The sequence below is a fragment of the Babylonia areolata genome, chromosome 30 (assembly GCF_041734735.1).
Source record: "Babylonia areolata isolate BAREFJ2019XMU chromosome 30, ASM4173473v1, whole genome shotgun sequence".
In the NCBI taxonomy this organism is placed as follows: Eukaryota; Metazoa; Mollusca; class Gastropoda; order Neogastropoda; family Buccinidae; genus Babylonia; species Babylonia areolata.
The window spans coordinates 10,937,305-10,956,007 of record NC_134905.1 but is presented as its reverse complement, the minus strand read 5'-3'; the positions used below and the strand labels follow the sequence as shown (position 1 = coordinate 10,956,007).

General features: G+C 40.4%; 1 protein-coding gene across 4 annotated transcripts in view; it reads right to left on the bottom strand.

Annotated features, from left to right (window-relative positions):
• LOC143275197 (mitogen-activated protein kinase kinase kinase kinase 4-like) overlaps positions 1–18,703 on the bottom strand; it is a 331,965-nt gene that overhangs the window by 28,136 nt on the left and 285,126 nt on the right. For 3 of the 4 annotated variants that reach the window (XM_076579163.1, XM_076579165.1, XM_076579164.1), the window contains exon 28: positions 5,947–6,012. The exons of the other annotated variant lie outside the window; for it this stretch is intronic. In XM_076579163.1, coding sequence (XP_076435278.1) covers positions 5,947–6,012 — 66 coding nt within the window. The remainder of the gene's footprint in view (positions 1–5,946; positions 6,013–18,703) is intronic. 4 annotated transcript variants of the gene reach the window in all.

The following is an 18,703-nucleotide window of genomic DNA, read 5'->3' as shown; positions in this document are numbered from 1 at the left end:
TGCACTGTTCTGTGAGGAGATAGGTACCCATGCGCGCTGGGAAGGCACTAACACCAATTCATTTCCCAGCAGGACTGAGAGCCGTGAAGGGGAGGTGGGGGGGGTCTGCAGTTTCCCCAACCTGGGTGGGGGGACCCAGAGGTGGGTTGGTCCCAAACGGGAGGCACTAGTGATCCTAGAAGGACTGAAAGGAAAGGAAAGGGTCCTGAAAGGGAAGCACAGGTGACTGGACGATAAGAGGTGAGCTGTCTAGTATCCCAGTGTGCACCTAAGGTGCATGCACCAAAGTATGGGTGGTAAGGGGGAATCCACCCGTGAGTGCCGGTCACACTGTTAGACCATCCCGAAGAGTCACTGGCACCTGAACCTCCAGCCAGAGAGAAAGGTGGCCAAGTTGGAGGTCCCGTCTGACTGGTGTCGGAACAGCTGGCAGCGTGACAAGCTGACAGCCTGGAACCTAACAAGCATAGACCTGCCCAAGCAGGGGAGACTGGCTAGATGGCAGGGTCACCTGAGATATAGGCAAGGATCACGCGCGCAGTCTTCCTTCTTGTGGAGATACTGGGACCTGTAGGTACTGGTAACAGTGGAGGTTGCCCTGACCAACAAGTGCTCAGTCCCCTCCACTCTTGGCAGTGCGAGACCCTGGAAGGACACCAAGTACCGGAAGGTATGCAGTGCTGAGCAAAATCCAGGCGGAGCCTGGTCCTTCACTAAGCCCAGGGTGTCCCAGGGGCGAACCCTCATAGGGTTAGGGATGGGGGAATGCACCTGAAGATCCCAGCCAGAGACTGGGAACTTAAGTCTACCCATGCTTGGGAGGGAAACTCCAGGGACCAGGGATCCTCCCAGCAGCACAGTATGCACCACTGTTGCATCCCAGTACAAGTAGAATGGAGGAATCCACCTGTGGTCACCATCCACCCTGTGAACCCATCCCCAAGGGTGACTGGCACCAGGACCTCCAGGAAGGGAGAAAACTTGACCAGGTCGGAGAGAAGTCCAGTCTGACCTGAGTGTTGGACCCGCCTGCAGACTCCCCACAGAAAACCATCCAGATAGTGGGTTAGCCTGACACACAGGTGAGGGTCACGCGTCCAAAACCACCTGACACCACAGCATGGGTTTCCCCTGGAAAGACTGGCCAGAAATGGCTCGGGCTGACACAGGTGAGGGTCACGCACTCAGTACCCCCTCCCTAGAGATACTGGGGTGACCTGACTTGGGGTGAGCAAATGAGAGCTGCCCGCCCAAGGCCATGGCTCCTTCCCCACCTAAGGGAGGTGTGAGAGGGGACTCGGCATGGAAGGGAAGAATAGAGACAGCAGTGCCCCCACTGCCCTCTCAGTGCAATGGAGTAAGAGGGTGGATCCAAACCTCTTTGTGAGGACATGTCTGGCCCCACCTTGGCACCAGCCCCAGAAGAGGCACCATCCTCAATGAAACCACCCTCTCCATGTGGGATAACTTGGGGTCAGGCCCGACCACAATTCCCCTCAGTCCCCTTCCAGACTGCTATAAGAGGTTAAGCCTTCCTTCCACAATGAGCCTGCTAATATGCATTTTGCAGATGCATTAGCCTGATCACAACTGGGAAAAACCATGGGCTCCAGGACCTGACACAGTCTCCTGACAGAGAACTATCCCAGTGTCATGAGTCCAGCCATAGCTGGGTGGCGTGCAAAGCACAGAAATCGAAACAAGTCATTCCAACAAACTTCAAGCCCCACACAGAAGGTCAACAAGATAGAGGAAAATTATACCAAAAATCGAATAAAACGTCAAGAACTGACGCAAACAATGTAAACAGATAAATTCGGAGACGAAAACTTCCCAGAAAGCCGCACCAAACAACAAGCATGCAAGAAAATTACATTTCAAATGCATGAAAGGTTGGCAAAGACAGAGTAACTAGATCATACACATACCTCATACAATGGTGGCCACTGTGAATGTGTAATCAGCTCCAGCCGGAAATGGCATTTGATTGGGTTGCTGACGGCACAATAATAGCGGGACATCTCATTACTGAGTTAGCTGTGAATTTTGGCCAACAGAGCAAACCAGTCAGTCAAGTTTGCATCAGTTTGATATCGTACAGTATGTAACACCAAATGAACAATCTTCTTATAACTGCCACCTCCCTTCCTCACCACCACCCCATTTGTGAGCTGCAATTATCACATTCACTCATATCTCGCATATCTAGAACTAGGCTTTTATTTGTATGTCGATTTTTGCCTGCCATGTACTGATGTAGGCAGTAAAACTCCATTTTTGTAAGTGTATGCTAGGTATGTTTGTGTTTCTATGACCTACAGAACAATGACACAGATCCTTCACATGTGGTGGAGAATCCTCACCAAAAAGTGCGGCCACCATGGACTAAGCTCTGATCTCTCAGCATCAAAATCCTGTCAGTGCAGTGAGCCTCCTCCCTTATATATCAAACAGTAGTGAAAGGCTGACACTTGTATACACCTTATTGTACTGTATTGTACTGTGTCACTCTTTTGTCACAAAGTTTTCTCTGTGTGAAATTCAGGCTGCTCTCCCTGTCTAAACCAATGACATAAACAGTTCTCCTTAAACATCCTACCACAAATCAAACATCAGTGTCACTGGTGTCAAAGAATCAAACAAACACAGAGAAAACAAGCAAACTTGGAAGTAGTCCTCTCAACATGGGTGAGAATAAACATGCATCTTTCTCATGGCTGTCTGCACACATCACACTATCTGTGTGTACCTGCCAGCATATGGGAGCATGTATGCATACATGTGAGTGACAGACAGACATATTGACATATGCATGATGGTATACACATGCTGTGCATCTCCTGAAAGTGCATCCATACAGAACCCCCTGGGCACAAGACACTGTATCCAGTGCAAAGAAACACGTCACAAATCTGACCAACTTGCATGATGCAGTTACCCATTCTATGCATTCTATTGTTGATGTGTCTTCCTATTTTGCTGTTATTGTTCCGAATTCTCTGCTGAACATTCGGATGTGCTGTGTGCATGTATGTGTGTTGCCTCAAAGAAGAATCAAAGTTGTCAAGTAATCAAGGTAAAAAAAAAAAAAAAAGAAAAAAAAAAAAAAAAAAGAGGAATATTTAGAATTCTGTCCAAAAAGCTGAACAGACTGACAGAAACACACAAATGAATGAAATGACATAAAACAAAAAACAAAAAAAAACAAAAACAAAAAAGAGAGCAGAGCATGTATGAAACAAAACTGGAGCAATACATATAAAGGGAAAAAATATGAGAATATTTTGAGAGCATGCACTAAACTGCTTCAAAATGGGGCACTGTCTCCAATTTGTACAAGACATGATATTAAAAAAACAACAACAAACAAATAAACAAAAAAACCACAAACAAACAAACAAAAAACAGTCAGTGAAGTCTGGCCTCCTGTGTACAGTCTGCATCATGTACAGTAAGATACAAGCCTGCTTCTCCTGGCAAGATCCACAACCTCAAGGAGACTTTAAGTTCAAAACAATAAACTAAGTTTTCTTTTTTATCACTACGTTTACTGTTCTCAGTAACAGTGATTGTGCTGTATAGTGTATATGTTTAATGTGATGTGTACCTGAACCAAAAGACAAGTTTGTGAGTTCACAGACAATCAACTTACATCCTGTCTTATCAGTCCTACTGATGTGAACAGGTACAACACTGACCCACACTTTTGTCTCTGTCAGATCTTCCCTGCAGGACCAACCCAAAGAAACCTGACACAAGATAGTTCGGTCACCTTGCTACCTCTCTAATGCTCTGACCAGACAGAAATAATCTGGACAGGATTCCTGCCTAGGAAAAGGGGACAAAGGACCATCAAGTCAACTCATTCCACCCAATGTCCGGGCAGTGCTCGTGCATTGAATCCCAATGCATCAGACCTGTTTTTCAACCTTCCAGCCAAGTGTTAACTGTTAGGGAGGGGCATGACTCCTTATAAACTTCTGGGCAACTCACTGACAAAGTCTGGGCATATTTCAAGCTTTTTCAAGCACTTTTTGGGCAGTTATGATTGTGATCATAGCTACAAAGTCATGTTTCACTGCTCAGAAGTATCAAACAAACTCTTCCAAGATTCAAACAGAGCTTCTGATGCTAGAATGATCACTGCTACTCGAGAGGTGAGGCAATGTGGTCATGACCTATGTCAACTATCGTTCTCTTAAAAAAAGAACTGCTCCAACCTCCCAGGCAGGCAGGCAGGCACGATCTGTAATCTTCATATTGCTGAAAGGGTTAAGTTGTTGTTGTATCTGTAATCTTCATATTGCTGAAAGGGTTAAGTTGTTGTTGTATCTGTAATCTTCATATTGCTGAAAGGGTTAAGTTGTTGTTGTATCTGTAATCTTCATATTACTGAAAGGGTTAAGTTGTTGTTGTATCTGTAATCTTCATATTGCTGAAAGGGTTAAGTTGTTGTTGTATCTGTAATCTTCATATTGCTGAAAGGGTTAAGTTGTTGTTGTATCTGTAATCTTCATATTGCTGAAAGGGTTAAGTTGTTTGGGTCAGAAAGACAAGGTCATAAATATGACAGTCATAAATATGAAAGAAACACTGAGGTGAGATCAACTTGTCCTGAGAATGCCAGAACCCCATCCTAACTAAAAGACTAGAGGCTTGCCTTTGTAAGTTATATATTTTGAAACAAGATTACTGTATGTTAGTCAAATTAACATCCGCATGCATACAAACATGCATATACACATTATCTTGCACAAAAATACATGCAAACAAAATAATGCACACTAACAGCATCTATCACTCCAGAATTCTTTTTTAAATATATTTTTCATCAATATGGTTCAACACTTTTTTTCTTCTTTTTTTTTTTTTTAATGAATACCAAAAAACTGTTATCCTGTGTGTGTGTGTGTGCGTATGCGCATGCAATAAAGAATGCAATCTGATAAATCTATCACATATGAGAGTTTAAGTATATGCATACAACTATGTTGAACTGTGCAGAAGCATATATGCAAATTACTCCATCATGTCTGACCATGTTTATATATGTGCATGTGTTTGCTGTCAAGAATGCATAAAACTGCCTGAAACTGTAGTATTTTAATGTTTTCTGGTGTATGTGCTGCTAGTACTGCTGCACACATTCATCACTTAAGTTGTAATGTTCAGTGCATTTGACTCCAGGCTTTTCTGAAATTGCGTCAGCTGATAATGTGGCAATACACTCAACGGCAGCAGTTAGTAAATGTTAATTTGATCAGGGATCTAAAGCCAAAGTTCAAAAGATTCAGCAGCACAAACAAAACAAACAAAAATGTGGCCTTCAGTCTTTCATTTGAGCAATTCACTGTCACCCTTAATTTCTTGTGTCATGACATCACTCCTCCACTCGCCTTTTTGACTTCCTTTGAGTACCTAGTGAAAATGTTAATTTTCCAGTGCTTTTTTCATATAGAAATTTATAGTTTACTTAATTCTTAATCTTTTGACACTGCATACATGTTCAAGATAATTCTTGTTCTAAAGTTAAAGCAGGCAAATATTGTTGTTTTTTTCAGGAGCTGGTTTCACACCAACTTTGAAAAAATTATTTTAAAAACTATGATAGATCAATTCTGTTTTTATATGTTAATCTGTGATACTTAAACTTTCAGTAAGTACATATATATCAAAAATGATAAACTCCGACTTAAGCTGGATTTTTGCATGCTGTATAACAGAAACAACAACAAAAAAATTAAACCAAGCCAACAATAAGACAGAAAGAAAAGAGTGACAAAGGTCAAGTCTAACAAAGAAGAACCACAGAAGCCACACTGAAAAGCACATTGCAAAAACAGGTGTATAAGAAAAAGAAAAAGAAATCTGGCAAAAAAGTGAGCACGCTAGGACTCCTGGGGACATGGAGTGTGGGGCATGGCGGCAGCAGCAGGAGCAAGTTACCTGGTTAATAAAGAAGGTGACGCTACCACTAGGCTGAGCAGCCACGTTATTATCAGGTGCACGATACTGCTCCACACACCACCGTATGTTAAGAGAGGTAGGAAGGTAGGAAGGGACACAACAGACACACATCAGTACACATCAATGGCAGATCAGAGACAAAAGGCAAAAATAATATATTTATATAAAAATGATAGAAATAGATATTGTAGAACTGAGTCATTCTCCGTACAACAAAAGTTGAAAATTAGTCATTCAGATGCTGTGACCATGATGATGAAAAATTATTCAAATAGAACAGAAGATAATCTAAATAAAAATGTGTGTATCAGAAACTGATACAAGGTAATGAACAACAAAGAAACCATTTGTCACAGAAAGAAGAATGTTGCACACACACACACACACACACACACACACACACACACACAAACACACTAAAATCAGATAAGAAAGCATTTACAGGAATGTGAACTCACAGCAAAAAGACTGACAAAAACCAAAACGTTTTTGTGAAGAAACCATAAAATTGATTTTTTTCCTTCTTCAGAATCCTAGAGAGCAGCCACAGAATAAAATGAAAGCTTTCCTGGCAGCATCAACAGTTCAAATTCAAAAGAATTTAAAATGCAGACTATTTTGGCAATATATAGAATATCAAATTATGTTTACAAAATGCAAACTGTTTCCAGTACTTTGTGACATGCAGCACCAATTACTGTAACATAAACTCTCTCAATTTTCTTATGCATACCTCCCCACACAAAAAAAAATACACGTATTGTCAGGAAAAAAGAGCCAGATGCATTTGGCACAAAGCGTTCACTCACAACTGATCAATTAGCTAACATTCTCATTAGCAAATCCCACCAACACAATATTTTGCAACACAATATTACTTGGGCATCTGATCCCCTTTCTTCAAACGGGTTTGTCACCCCTTCAACAACTCGTAAACAATTAGAAAAGGAACGAAACTCTTGATAAATTTTCAGGTGACTTTCTGACAAAGTTCTGAGTGCAGAGCAAGCTTTACTTTTGGTGCAAATGTTGTTAATGATCATAGCTAGAATGCCATGTTTCACTTCTTGCCAAGTACTAGAGAAACTATTCCAAGATGTACAGTGTTCCTTCGATCCTGATAAAGACAATCAGAATGAACACTGATGGGTGAGGAAATGTATGAAGGATCTATACAGACTCGTTCTTTTAATTTTTAAACAATCTCTGATATCACTGCTACAACCTGACACGTGGGGAACTTGGAAATAGCTGAATTCAAGCAGTGCTGAAATGGGTAAATCAGTATATGAACTGCAGCCCTAAATTTTATTTTGGAAAGGAAGGAAAAACACTAAATTTGCAATAACTGGACATGCTGGCTCTGGAAAGAAAGAGATGATCCCTGAAACCGAGAAAGACGGACAGGCACAATGTGCAGATGACAGCATGCATTGAGGCCTCAACACTTCAGGTAACACTCCACAACATCTACAGTCATCAGACATCAGGAAGATGTTCCCTGACTGAACTGTCACTAATCATGGTGAACTGATGGCCTAGAGGTAGCATGTCCGCCTTGGAAGCAAGATAATCTAAGCACACTGGTTCGAATACTGGCAAAGTTGCCAGTATTTTCTCCCCCTCCACTGGGCCTTGAGTGGTGGTCTGGACACTAGTCATTTGGATGAGAAGATAAACCAAGATCCCATGTGCAGCATGCACTTAGCACATGTAAAAGAACGGCAACAAAAGGACTGTCCCTGGCAAAATTCTGTAGAAAAATCCACTTCCATAGGAAAACAAATAAAAAAACAAAAACCACGCTCTCCCTGGGGAAGCAGCCCGAATTTCACACTATCTGTTGTGACAAGAAAAGAGTAAAACAATAATACAATAGTACAGTAATACAATAAAGTTTACATAAAGGCCAACTCTAATTCTGCACAAACCATTTGACATCTTACTGCCTCCTCTTCATGCTCACTCCTTCAGTACATACTATCAAAGTCAACATATGTGAATTATACACTGTATAATATCACTCAAACAGTGCAGAAGCAAAGATTATAGTGAAATTGTGAATTGAAGAAAAATTTTTTTGTCATTGTTTTAACAAGACTATAAATTATTACTGCAGTATTATTACAGACAGTTTTTATTTGTCTCTTTTTATCTGTCTCTTTCTTTAATTACATACAGGCAGTTTGTATTTCAATAACACTATTAATTAGTACTACAAAATTATCAATATTTTCTTCTATTTGCTTATTTCATTAGCAATTTAAACACTTAATGCCAAGACCAAACCAGACCAACCGGGAGGAAGCTGACAGAATGGTTAAGATGCTAAGCTGCCAATACAGAGAGTACGTGAGGGTGCAGATTCCAATCCCACTCTCGCCCTTTCTCCCAAGTTTGACTGGAAAATCAAACTCAGCATCTAGTCTTTCAGACGAGGCGATAAACCAAGGTTCCGTGTGTAACATGCACTTGGCGCACTGAAAAAGAACCCATGACAACGAGAGTGGTGTCCTCTGGCAAAATTATGTAAAAAAAAAAAAAAGTCCACTCTGATAGGTACACAAATATATAAGCATGCACTAAAGGCCTGACAAGCATGTTGGGTAATGCCAGGCATCTGCTTAGCAGATGTGGTGTAGCATATATGGATTTGTCTGAATGTGGTTTCGCCTCCTTGAGAAACTGAAACTAAGCCAGATTATCCCAGCAAATGCACAAAACGTCAGCACGCACTCTTGTTTGTTTTTGTTTTGAATCAGCTCAGGGTATGAGGCTGAAATTCTGAATTTATTCTATGGGACATAATTTTTAATGATGTAATAAGCTAAAAATATCTGAACAGACCTAGTTTCTTCCCTTTCACAAAGCAGACAATGGTTTAAGATGAAAGAACCTAACTGAAAGATTTAGAAACATTCGGAATTCAAACTGTTTCAAACTCGTCGTGTTTTCCTGGATTCATTATTTATTGATCACTGTGTGCAAAGTTTGACCCCCCAAAAAAAAGGAAAAAAAAAAGGGATACTTTCATCATCTCACTGGAAGACAGCTTAAGAAGGAACTTTTATATTTTGTCCCAAAATAATTGCTTGTGTTAATAATCAGTTTGGATAACTTCAGTTCATAACTTCTAACATTTGTTTCTAGGTGATTTTTTTTTTAAAGGAATTCATACAAATGGGCAGTCTGTGGGGAAAATCCAGAGAGCAAACTGGCAGTACTTAGTAGGCAGTAGTTTTTATCACTTGTTCAGACAGGAACATTGTTTGCTTAGTATGCAACTTACATTGATGAATAAATTTCTTTGGAGCAGATAACAAAATGGGACATTATTCTATAATTCTAAATTTATTCTATGGGACATAACTGCTTTTCTTTTTTTTTCTTTCTAACTTACCTCTCTCATCTCATCTAAAACTTTACATTTAGAAATCATGACTCAATACATAGGAAGGCTTTTGTGTTTCACTCAGTGTGAAGGTCTTTCACAATGTACACTCACCCAAGTGGTCTTTTTCAGAAAATACAACAATCGGTAGCAGATGTCTCTTTAAAAAAAAAAAAAAAAATCAATAAGAGTGTGCACAACTGAGGCTTGCCATGTTGTTTCATATAGCCTCTCCTTTTAAAAATCCAGCATTCAATCGAAAATTCATAATAGCATATGAATGAAAGGAGGTGAAGGAGGCCGTTAAATTTTATTCAAGATTTGTGCATGTCTCATCACTTACTGGATGAAGTCCCAAATGGCCAATAACAAAATCTATCTGAATCGCTTCTGTTGTCAGTTGAAAAGAAAAACCCAACCAGTCCAGTCCCTTGCTTGAACAGCAACATGAATTTATTAATTCTCAGATATATATCCTTTTCATCTCATACAACAGTTATTAGCAATTCAGTCTTGCGTAGCATGTTATCAGTTTCACAAAATACTCCACTTTTATTAGACAGGTCCGGGCACTATGTAATGCTGTAAAACAACCGCTGATGGACTGTATTTTTATCACTGTTCACTTCGCCATGGCATGCGCAAAACTGCAAAAACCAAGTTGAAAAATATATCAGAATATTTAACAACCTTTAAGGTTTCCTCTGAGTGTTTCTATTTTGCGTGTGAGGGAATGTTAGTGATTCTGAAGGCCTGAAGTGCGATATCCTTTGCTCTTAAAAAACATAGTGCGGCAAAAGTTTGTTGATGTCTGCTTCTGGTCTGAATGAGGGTTGGTGACAAAAATAGATGGCAGATATTTCAACTCACAACCAGTCGGTACAATAGACCTATCAAATAAAAGATAATGTTTTTACTCTTTCAGTGAAAAGTTTAATCGTTCCAGTTTAACTTTGTGATCATACAATACACTTCTGTTTTATTTTACACACACACGCTCACACACACACACACACACACACATATATATATATATATATATATATACACATGTATATGAGAGCACTTCAATAAGTGGTGCCATAGGGAAGAACTATTGATGTCACCATAATCATTATTAAGTCATTATATACAGCAATGTCGCAATAAGTAAAAAGTAAAATGTCATTCTACTATGTAAAATCATTTGTGTTCAGGAAGGCAAAATTTCAGGTAAGGGTGACAGTACCCTGAGGCTGAAATTGAGCCGAGCCAAGTCAGCGGGATTTTTTAGCTATGACGCTGAACGACTTTCACCAGGGAAAGAGTTATCAGCAATGTTTCCAAAGTTTGTTGGATTGTTTTGGGAAGCAAGCACCATCACATACCAGTCTTTGGGTGGCACAGAACATGCAGTTTTGACATGGAAGACCTACCCTGAAAGAAGATGACCAATTTGGCTGACCTGTAACAGTGGTAACTGACCAAAAAATGGTCCATGTGAGGTCTATGATCAAAGATGATCAACAAGTCACCACCGAAGCATTAGCACCATCCTTCATAAACACCTCAAAGTAGGGAAGCATGATGCCTGTTGGGTACCTCACCACTTGACAGAAGAGCAGAAACAGGGTAGGGTTGAATGGTGTACCTACTTGTTGCAAAAATTTGATGGTGGACGAGCAGATCACGTTTGGGTCATCATAACAGGGGATGAAACATGGGTGTGCCAGTACGACCAGAGACAAAAAAAAACCCAATTAGCCGTTTGGGTCTTACCAGATGAAAGCGCACCTACAAAATTATGTTGTTCCAGGATTCATTCCAAACAAATGGATTCATGTTTCTTTGCAAAATCAGGCCATGTAGCATCTGCCTCCAAGAAAGGCGGACAGTAAACTGTGAGTGGTAGGTCACTATCTGCCTACCAAAGGTGTTTGAAGCACAGTGTGTACGCCATCCAAAAAGTGGAACAAGAGGGCTACTGCTGCATCATGACAATGCTGGAGCTCACACAGCTGCTGTAACTCTAGGCTTCCTGAAAGAGAATGGTGTACAACTGGTCACTCATTCCCCGTTTTCTCCTGATTTAGCCCCTTGTGATTGGTTTTTGTTCCCCGAGGTGAAACAGCAGTTACAGGGGAAAAAGTTTCAGCATGCAGAAAATGCTCTATCCTCCTTTGAGGGTCTCATTATGGACATACCCCAGGTCACTTGGGCTGGTGTCATGACAACTTGGTTTGAGCAGATGACAAAGTGCATACCAGCTGAGGTAGAGTTCTTCAAAAAATGGAGTAAGCAGAAGATTTGTAAATTTCCTAGAATTGCTGTATTGCAAGACTTACTGAAGGACCCTCGTGTGTGTGTGTGTGTGTGTGTGTGTGAGAGAGAGAAAACAGAGAGAGAGAGAGGGAGAGAGAGAGAGTTAACACAAAATGATAATTCGAATCAGAGCTTCAAATTTCTAAGTTGAAATCTACATTGACTTCAAAGTAATATGTATATGTGATGTGTTTGCTTAACCCTCTGACACTTTAGTCTACTGCAGCCCATCAACCGGCTATTTGTTTACTCCCGCCACAGCCCACTGGCTGCAATTCGGGCACAGTGGCCTTGCACACACACACCATGACTTTGCAAAAGGAAGGATAAACCAATGAAAGAATGGTGCTACTTTTGGCACTAAACAGCACCCCCATTCTTAAGAATTAGACCCTTGTCTTGCCGTTTCAGTCACACGTTTTCTCAGAGCTGATAATGAAATGTGGGAGGATTACACAAAGGAAGAAGTTGAGGCTATTGTGTGTCAACTGGAGGAGTTTGAAAGAACCCCCCCCACCCACCCCCACAAAAATTTGTGAAATAGAAGTAGATGAGGATGGAGCTGAAACAGGAGAAGACAGGGAAGTGGAAAGTGGTCCTGAAGATAACATTCCATCGGCATTGTTGCAGAGCATGTAGCAAAGCACAACAGCACAAACACCAGTCAGAGAATTTGCGCTGCCAACTGGCCCTCTTTCTTACTCCTCTGCTGAACACAAAGCCATTAAATCATCATTATTTCTTGCTTGTGTGCCTGATTCCCCCTCCCCACCACCGCCCCACCCCAAATGCAGCAAACGAAACCAATACGCCAAGCAGTGACATGGTGTAGGGTGACAGGTAACACAGCTGTGACACTGGGCTGTGACACCTATATTGTGACAGTCATCTGGCTGACTACTGGTGAATGAGACACCCAGTTTATGTAAATAGTAGGGTGTGTGTATATTTGTAAATAATGTAAATAATGCATACTGTGTGCTACAATCAGTGTTTCATTCAGTGCGTTTGGGTACTTTCTGCTCAGAAACAGACTTGGTGACACTAATTTTGTGACAAGTATATAGATTCGACTGGATTACCATGATGGTGGCTCAGTGGGGGACACATTCAGTCAGGAGTGTACTTACTATTTCTGACTCTCAAATCCACACTGCGCATGACAGAGGTAGCTGTATACTAACTGCATGATGTCACTGTGTTTCTACCTTTATTTGGTGACAGTAGAGGTGACAACAGCATGACACACGTATGCAGGACACACATTTCAGTATGCATAACAAAGCACACTCACTTGTTAATGCTTCGGCCAAATATGACCGCTCTCCAATGAATAGTAAGTCTATGGTGCCGTCTATGTGTACTTGAGGAACCATATTTTCTTTTAAAATGTGTGCAAAGTTTTGAATACTGGAAAGAGTTTCTCAGTAACATGTGCAAATGTTAGAGGGTTAAAAGATGTGTGTGTATTTCCTGTATGTGAATAATGTGTTCATGAAATGTGTTCCCAATAACAAAATGTACAAGAGGCAAAGCCTTCAAGACTCACTTGTGCTTCACGCTTTATCCAGTAAAGGAATCACGAGGAGAAAGAAAAAAGAGAATTAAAAAATTGTTGAAAAGTGCTCTGTACTAAAAAGATATATAGAATAAGCTTGGAAAAAAACAACAGAAAATGTAAAAAAAAGGCAGGTGAGCTGGATCAAACCATGCATGTTCACTTCCGAAGCAAGCTATGAAGATTTATTTTCAAACTATGTCTAAGTCAAATTTGGTATTTGGTACTGACACAGCTTTAAAACATAGGCTCACTTTGTTTATACAAGTGAGTCAATTATACTGTAGTATGAGGGTCCCGGGTTCGAATCTTGGTAACAGCACCTGGTGGGTAATGGGTGTAGGTTTTTCCTATCTCCAAAGTCAACATATGTGCAGACCTGATCGTGCCTGAACCCTCTATATGCAAGCAGATCAAATACACACGTTAAAGATCCTGAGATCCATGTCAGCATTCAGTGGGTTATGGAAACAAGAACATACCAGCATGCAAACCCCTGAAAACAGAGTATGGCTGCCTACATGGTGGGTAAAAACGGTCATACACATAAAACCCCACTCGTATACATACAAGTGAATGTATGAGTTGCAGTCCATGAATGAAGAAGCAGAATACTATCGTGTCAAACAAAGCCAGTGGTGTGTTTTGTGTGTCACTGTGTGTGTATGTGGTTTGTAAGTTTGTGTTAGTGTGTGTATATCTCACAAATATATGAATCTTTTATGCATACTACATAAATAGCATGTGTGATTATGCCTAAGAGTGTTTGAATATGTGCATAAATGTTGTTGTTTTTTTGTATGTGTGCATGCTTTTTCCTGTTTTTGTGTACATACATAGGTGTGTTTGGTTGTGCCATGTTTGTGTATGTGCGAGCATTTGTGTGTGAATGCTACCTGCTAAACTGGTGGTAGATAAGACAGATCATTATCTTTATTTTTCAATTACAGACTTTTATTGTAATACATGTATTATTGTACAGCAGGTGGATATGCTTGAAGAAAAGATTTTGGCCATTTTTGTGCTTCTGAATTTCAAATGTTTTGCGGATATCTGCAGTTACCTGAATAAGGACTAAAAAGGAAGAAGAAAATCTAATCAAAATGATACTACCATTGGTAGCTTTTGATGCTGCATTGAAAGACTGTTGTTCCCTTTCAACCTTTTCAAACTTCCACACTTACACAGACCATGCATAAATTCAGATGGATGTTTGTACATTAGAAATGGATGAAAGATATGATCAGCTGTACTGATTAACTGGTTCAGTGCCAGAGAATTTTGGAAAAAAAGGGCTGTCCTCTAGCCAAGGAATTTATAAAATTCATGTGTAATAATTTATTTTTTTTAAATCAAGTACAAAAGCTTCAGGAGATACAGAATGAAAGTATATGTTTTTGTGAAGGAAAATGAAGGTGAATTCTAAATCCATTTTTCCAATTATTTTTAATCTAGATGACTATTTGAGCATTTCAAAGTGAAAATAATTTTTTTGCTGGAAAGATATGCTTATTGTCTGATATATACCCGTAAAATGAAATAAAATAACTTATGTTTATGACAACAATCACAACACTTGTAGTCATGTAAGTGAATAACTGTCCCAGCAACAAAATATGTGGGTTCAGTCAAGATAAAAAACACACAAAAAAACCCATCACATTCTCAGAGAGTGAGCCATCAAGCTTTTCTTACACCTAAGAGCATCCCCCTTCAGAGGAGATTGTGCTTTGGTGATATTCCTATCCTCCTGATTGAAACTGATCTGACAAAGTGTCTGCTGTGCATTCCTATCCTCCTGATTGAAACTGACCTGACAAAGTGTCTGCTGTGCATTCCTATCCTCCTGATTGAAACTGATCTGACAAAGTGTCTGCTGTGCATTCCTATCCTCCTGATTGAAACTGACCTGACAAAGTGTCTGCTGTGCATCCCTATCCTCCTGATTGAAACTGACCTGACAAAGTGTCTGCTGTGCATCCCTATCCTCCTGATTGAAACTGACCTGACAAAGTGTCTGCTGTGCATCCCTATCCTCCTGATTGAAACTGACCTGACAAAGTGTCTGCTGTGCATTCCTATCCTCCTGATTGAAACTGACCTGACAAAGTGTCTGCTGTGCATTCCTATCCTCCTGATTGAAACTGACCTGACAAAGTGTCTGCTGTGCATCCCTATCCTCCTGATTGAAACTGACCTGACAAAGTGTCTGCTGTGCATCCCTATCCTCCTGATTGAAACTGACCTGACAAAGTGTCTGCTGTGCATTCCTATCCTCCTGATTGAAACTGACCTGACAAAGTGTCTGCTGTGCATCCATTTGTCTCATCTATAAAGAACAACGTCAACTGATCAGTGACAAAAAGCATGATTAAGTAAAAAACATGTGATTCCCATCTATCATCTGTCAATGCTGAATGTCAAGAAAGTCGTGGATGATTTGATGTTGACATTCTCTACAGTTGGTCACTGTGAAAATACAGTTGAACAACAGGTTGGTACCACACTCCCTTACCTGCATTCTGTCTGGCCTTCAACCTATTGTCTTTCACCACTCCTATGTCTCTCCTCCCCCTCTTCTCAGATTACATGAAAGTACAGTGTCTTCACTGTCAGTCATGGTCACTCTGTCAGAAATGATGTAAGACTGAATAGATGGACTGAAGAAAGTGTCCAATGTTGCTGTCAGTTTCATCACTGTTGTGATGTCATCAGCTGCCAGTTCAAAACAGTCATAAGACCAGACAGATCCACCTCTCATTGTCATACTCCTACATAACCATCAGCACTGCTTGCAAAGTTGTGTAAATCCACTGACTGGGACCACTGTCTTCACTTGACAAAGTGTCTGACAAATATTTTGCCATGTGAGGCAAACCCTCTTTACACACACACTCCAAGTGGTCCAGTTAGCAAATCGTTCTTCAGAAAAAGGGGTCTTCCATCTGACAAATGCTCACTCAGATCATATGTTTATAATCCAGGTACTGTCTGTTTATGTTCATTGCACCAAACTCTGATGAAGGAAAAACTGAAATATGTTTTACAGGCACTGGGGCAATACTTTTTGCAGGACACCAGCTGACATCTCATAGGCACTCAAGTGGTTAATAGTTTTCGTTGTTGTTTTTTAAGGTCAATTCATTAACAATGACACTCAAAGAGACACAACAGACAGAAGACCAGTCTGAGCGCTTTGCATGTTTCTGTGTAATAAACAAGAGGGATGGGGGAGCGTATGCATTATCCTTCCATTTTGGGGGGATGGAGGTTTTGTCTCCTGATGCCTCTTTCACATTCATAACCTTTCTCCCACAATTCTCTGTCTGTGTGTTTTCATACTGATGCACATGTTTTTCTTTTCCTCTTTAATGTTTTACAACTGTTTACACTGTCTGGGTTTTTTGTGCTCTTGTGTGTGTATTGTATAGATGAATGTGTGCATCTCACTCACATTCTGTCCATCATTGTATGCAATTCCATATTTATGCATGTATCCCTGCTGTATTCCATGCCTCGATACTGAAAAACTAAGATATTCTAAAATAAAAAAAGTAGTTTAGTATTATGATTCATTCAATCAAAGTCCTTCTAAGGTGAGACTCTTTTTCAAATATATGCTGTCAGGAAATGGCAGTTTGTCTTTTTATAAATACTTATACACATTTTACCAGTGAGTGTCAGAAGGTTTATATATCTGTAGTTTTCTTGCAGAAGCTCAAACTTTGGAACACCGAACAAGATATCAGTGGCTGTTAGTTTCAACTTTACATCTGTTTTTGTGTAAATCTTTCCTTCAATATGTCTCCAGAAGTCTTGTACAATCGGACATTCATAGAAAAAATGTTCAATAAAATGTATTGTGTCCCTACAGTAAGACCATTTGTTGTTTTCTTTAATTTCCATTTTATTTAGAATAACATTTGTGGGGTAAACATTGTGTAAAATCTTATGGTGAAGGAATAATAATCAGGTCTCTTTTGTAATGTCTTTAGATCTGGACCACACTGACCTGTCAATATTCATGCCAAATTTTCTGGACCAAAATTAGGATGCACACGGAGTCACTGCTACTGTGTACTGTGGTAACATTTTCCTGATGCATTTCAGTTTAACATTGTACCCAATTGCATCGCATCCCCTAATGCCTTCTTCTTTTACTCCTGTTTGAATCCACTGGACCCACGATTTAGAAATCGATTTAACTAAAATGTTGTACTGAATCACTGTGTTTACTTTGTTAGCATCAAGTAAGTTCTGCATTTTCTCTAATGTTAATAACTGATTTTCGTTGTGATAAATTATTTGCCTGATCTGTTCAATCCCTTTCTCGTGCCATGCATGAAAGAACAGTGTTTTACCTTTACATGTAATCAATGCGTTATAAAAAATAAACTGACTCGGCATGCTGCTACTGTTAACTTCTTAAGGGTTAGTAAATCCATTTAAAAATAAAGCAATTAGTGATACGACATCATTTCTTAAAAATAATGAAGATATGCTTAAATCGGTAGAAATACTTAAAATGTTAGAAAGTTTCTCTGGTCATAACTCACTCTGGACGGAAGGCCCCGATTTGGGCCTTAGAAAGTTTTGAATTTTTTGGAGAGGCACCTAATTTCCATAATGATGTGAGTAATCACCAGAAACTTAACTTACACTGGATTTATTTCCCTTGGTAGCAGTCACGTGATTGTGACTGCTACCCTTCACTTCCTTTATGTGCATACGAAGCACATACCACGTTTCGCATCTTGGCATGCAAAATAGACGTGTCATCGGATGGAGAACGACAATGGGAAGGGTCAGGACAACGTTCCCGAGCGGGAAAAGGATGCGCAACCGACGTTAAAGGATGTGTTGAACGAAATTCGCACTTTGACAGTGGACTTTCAAGCTTTAAACCGACTGGCTGCTTTTTTGGAAGCCGGCGAGACCGGAAATGGCTCCCGTGAGGAGAACAATCGAGAACCGCTCAATGCTATCCCCTCCGGATCCCAGCCTGTCTGTGATTCTGACGTGAATGCAGCATACGCTACAGTAAAGGCATCTGTGCAATCAGTAAGATTGCCACCAGAACTGACATTACCTTCAGAAGCAGGTAACCGTCAAGGCATCAAGAAAACAGACCAACCCCTGTGTAATGTGATTGTACGCAGTGCTCGTTACTGTGAAACTGCACTGAAACTGCTACAGTGTGGACCACCCAATAGCAAAGCCACCGACAGCAGATTCGAGGACTTATTTACTACGCTTTATGCCCATATCAAGTACCTACAGGAAGAACATGCGGCTTTAATTGTGCAGTCGACATTTGATCCAACAGTCTCCCGGTTTTTCCGGTCTTTGCAACGGGGTTCCACGTTTACCCCTGAAGCCTTGGACAATCTACGAAGTGCAGCGACAATTGCTTCAGTGTACAGACCAGCGGCTCAGCAGTTGACCAGTCGTGGAAGAGGACACAGTTTCCGGGAATTTGGCTGCGG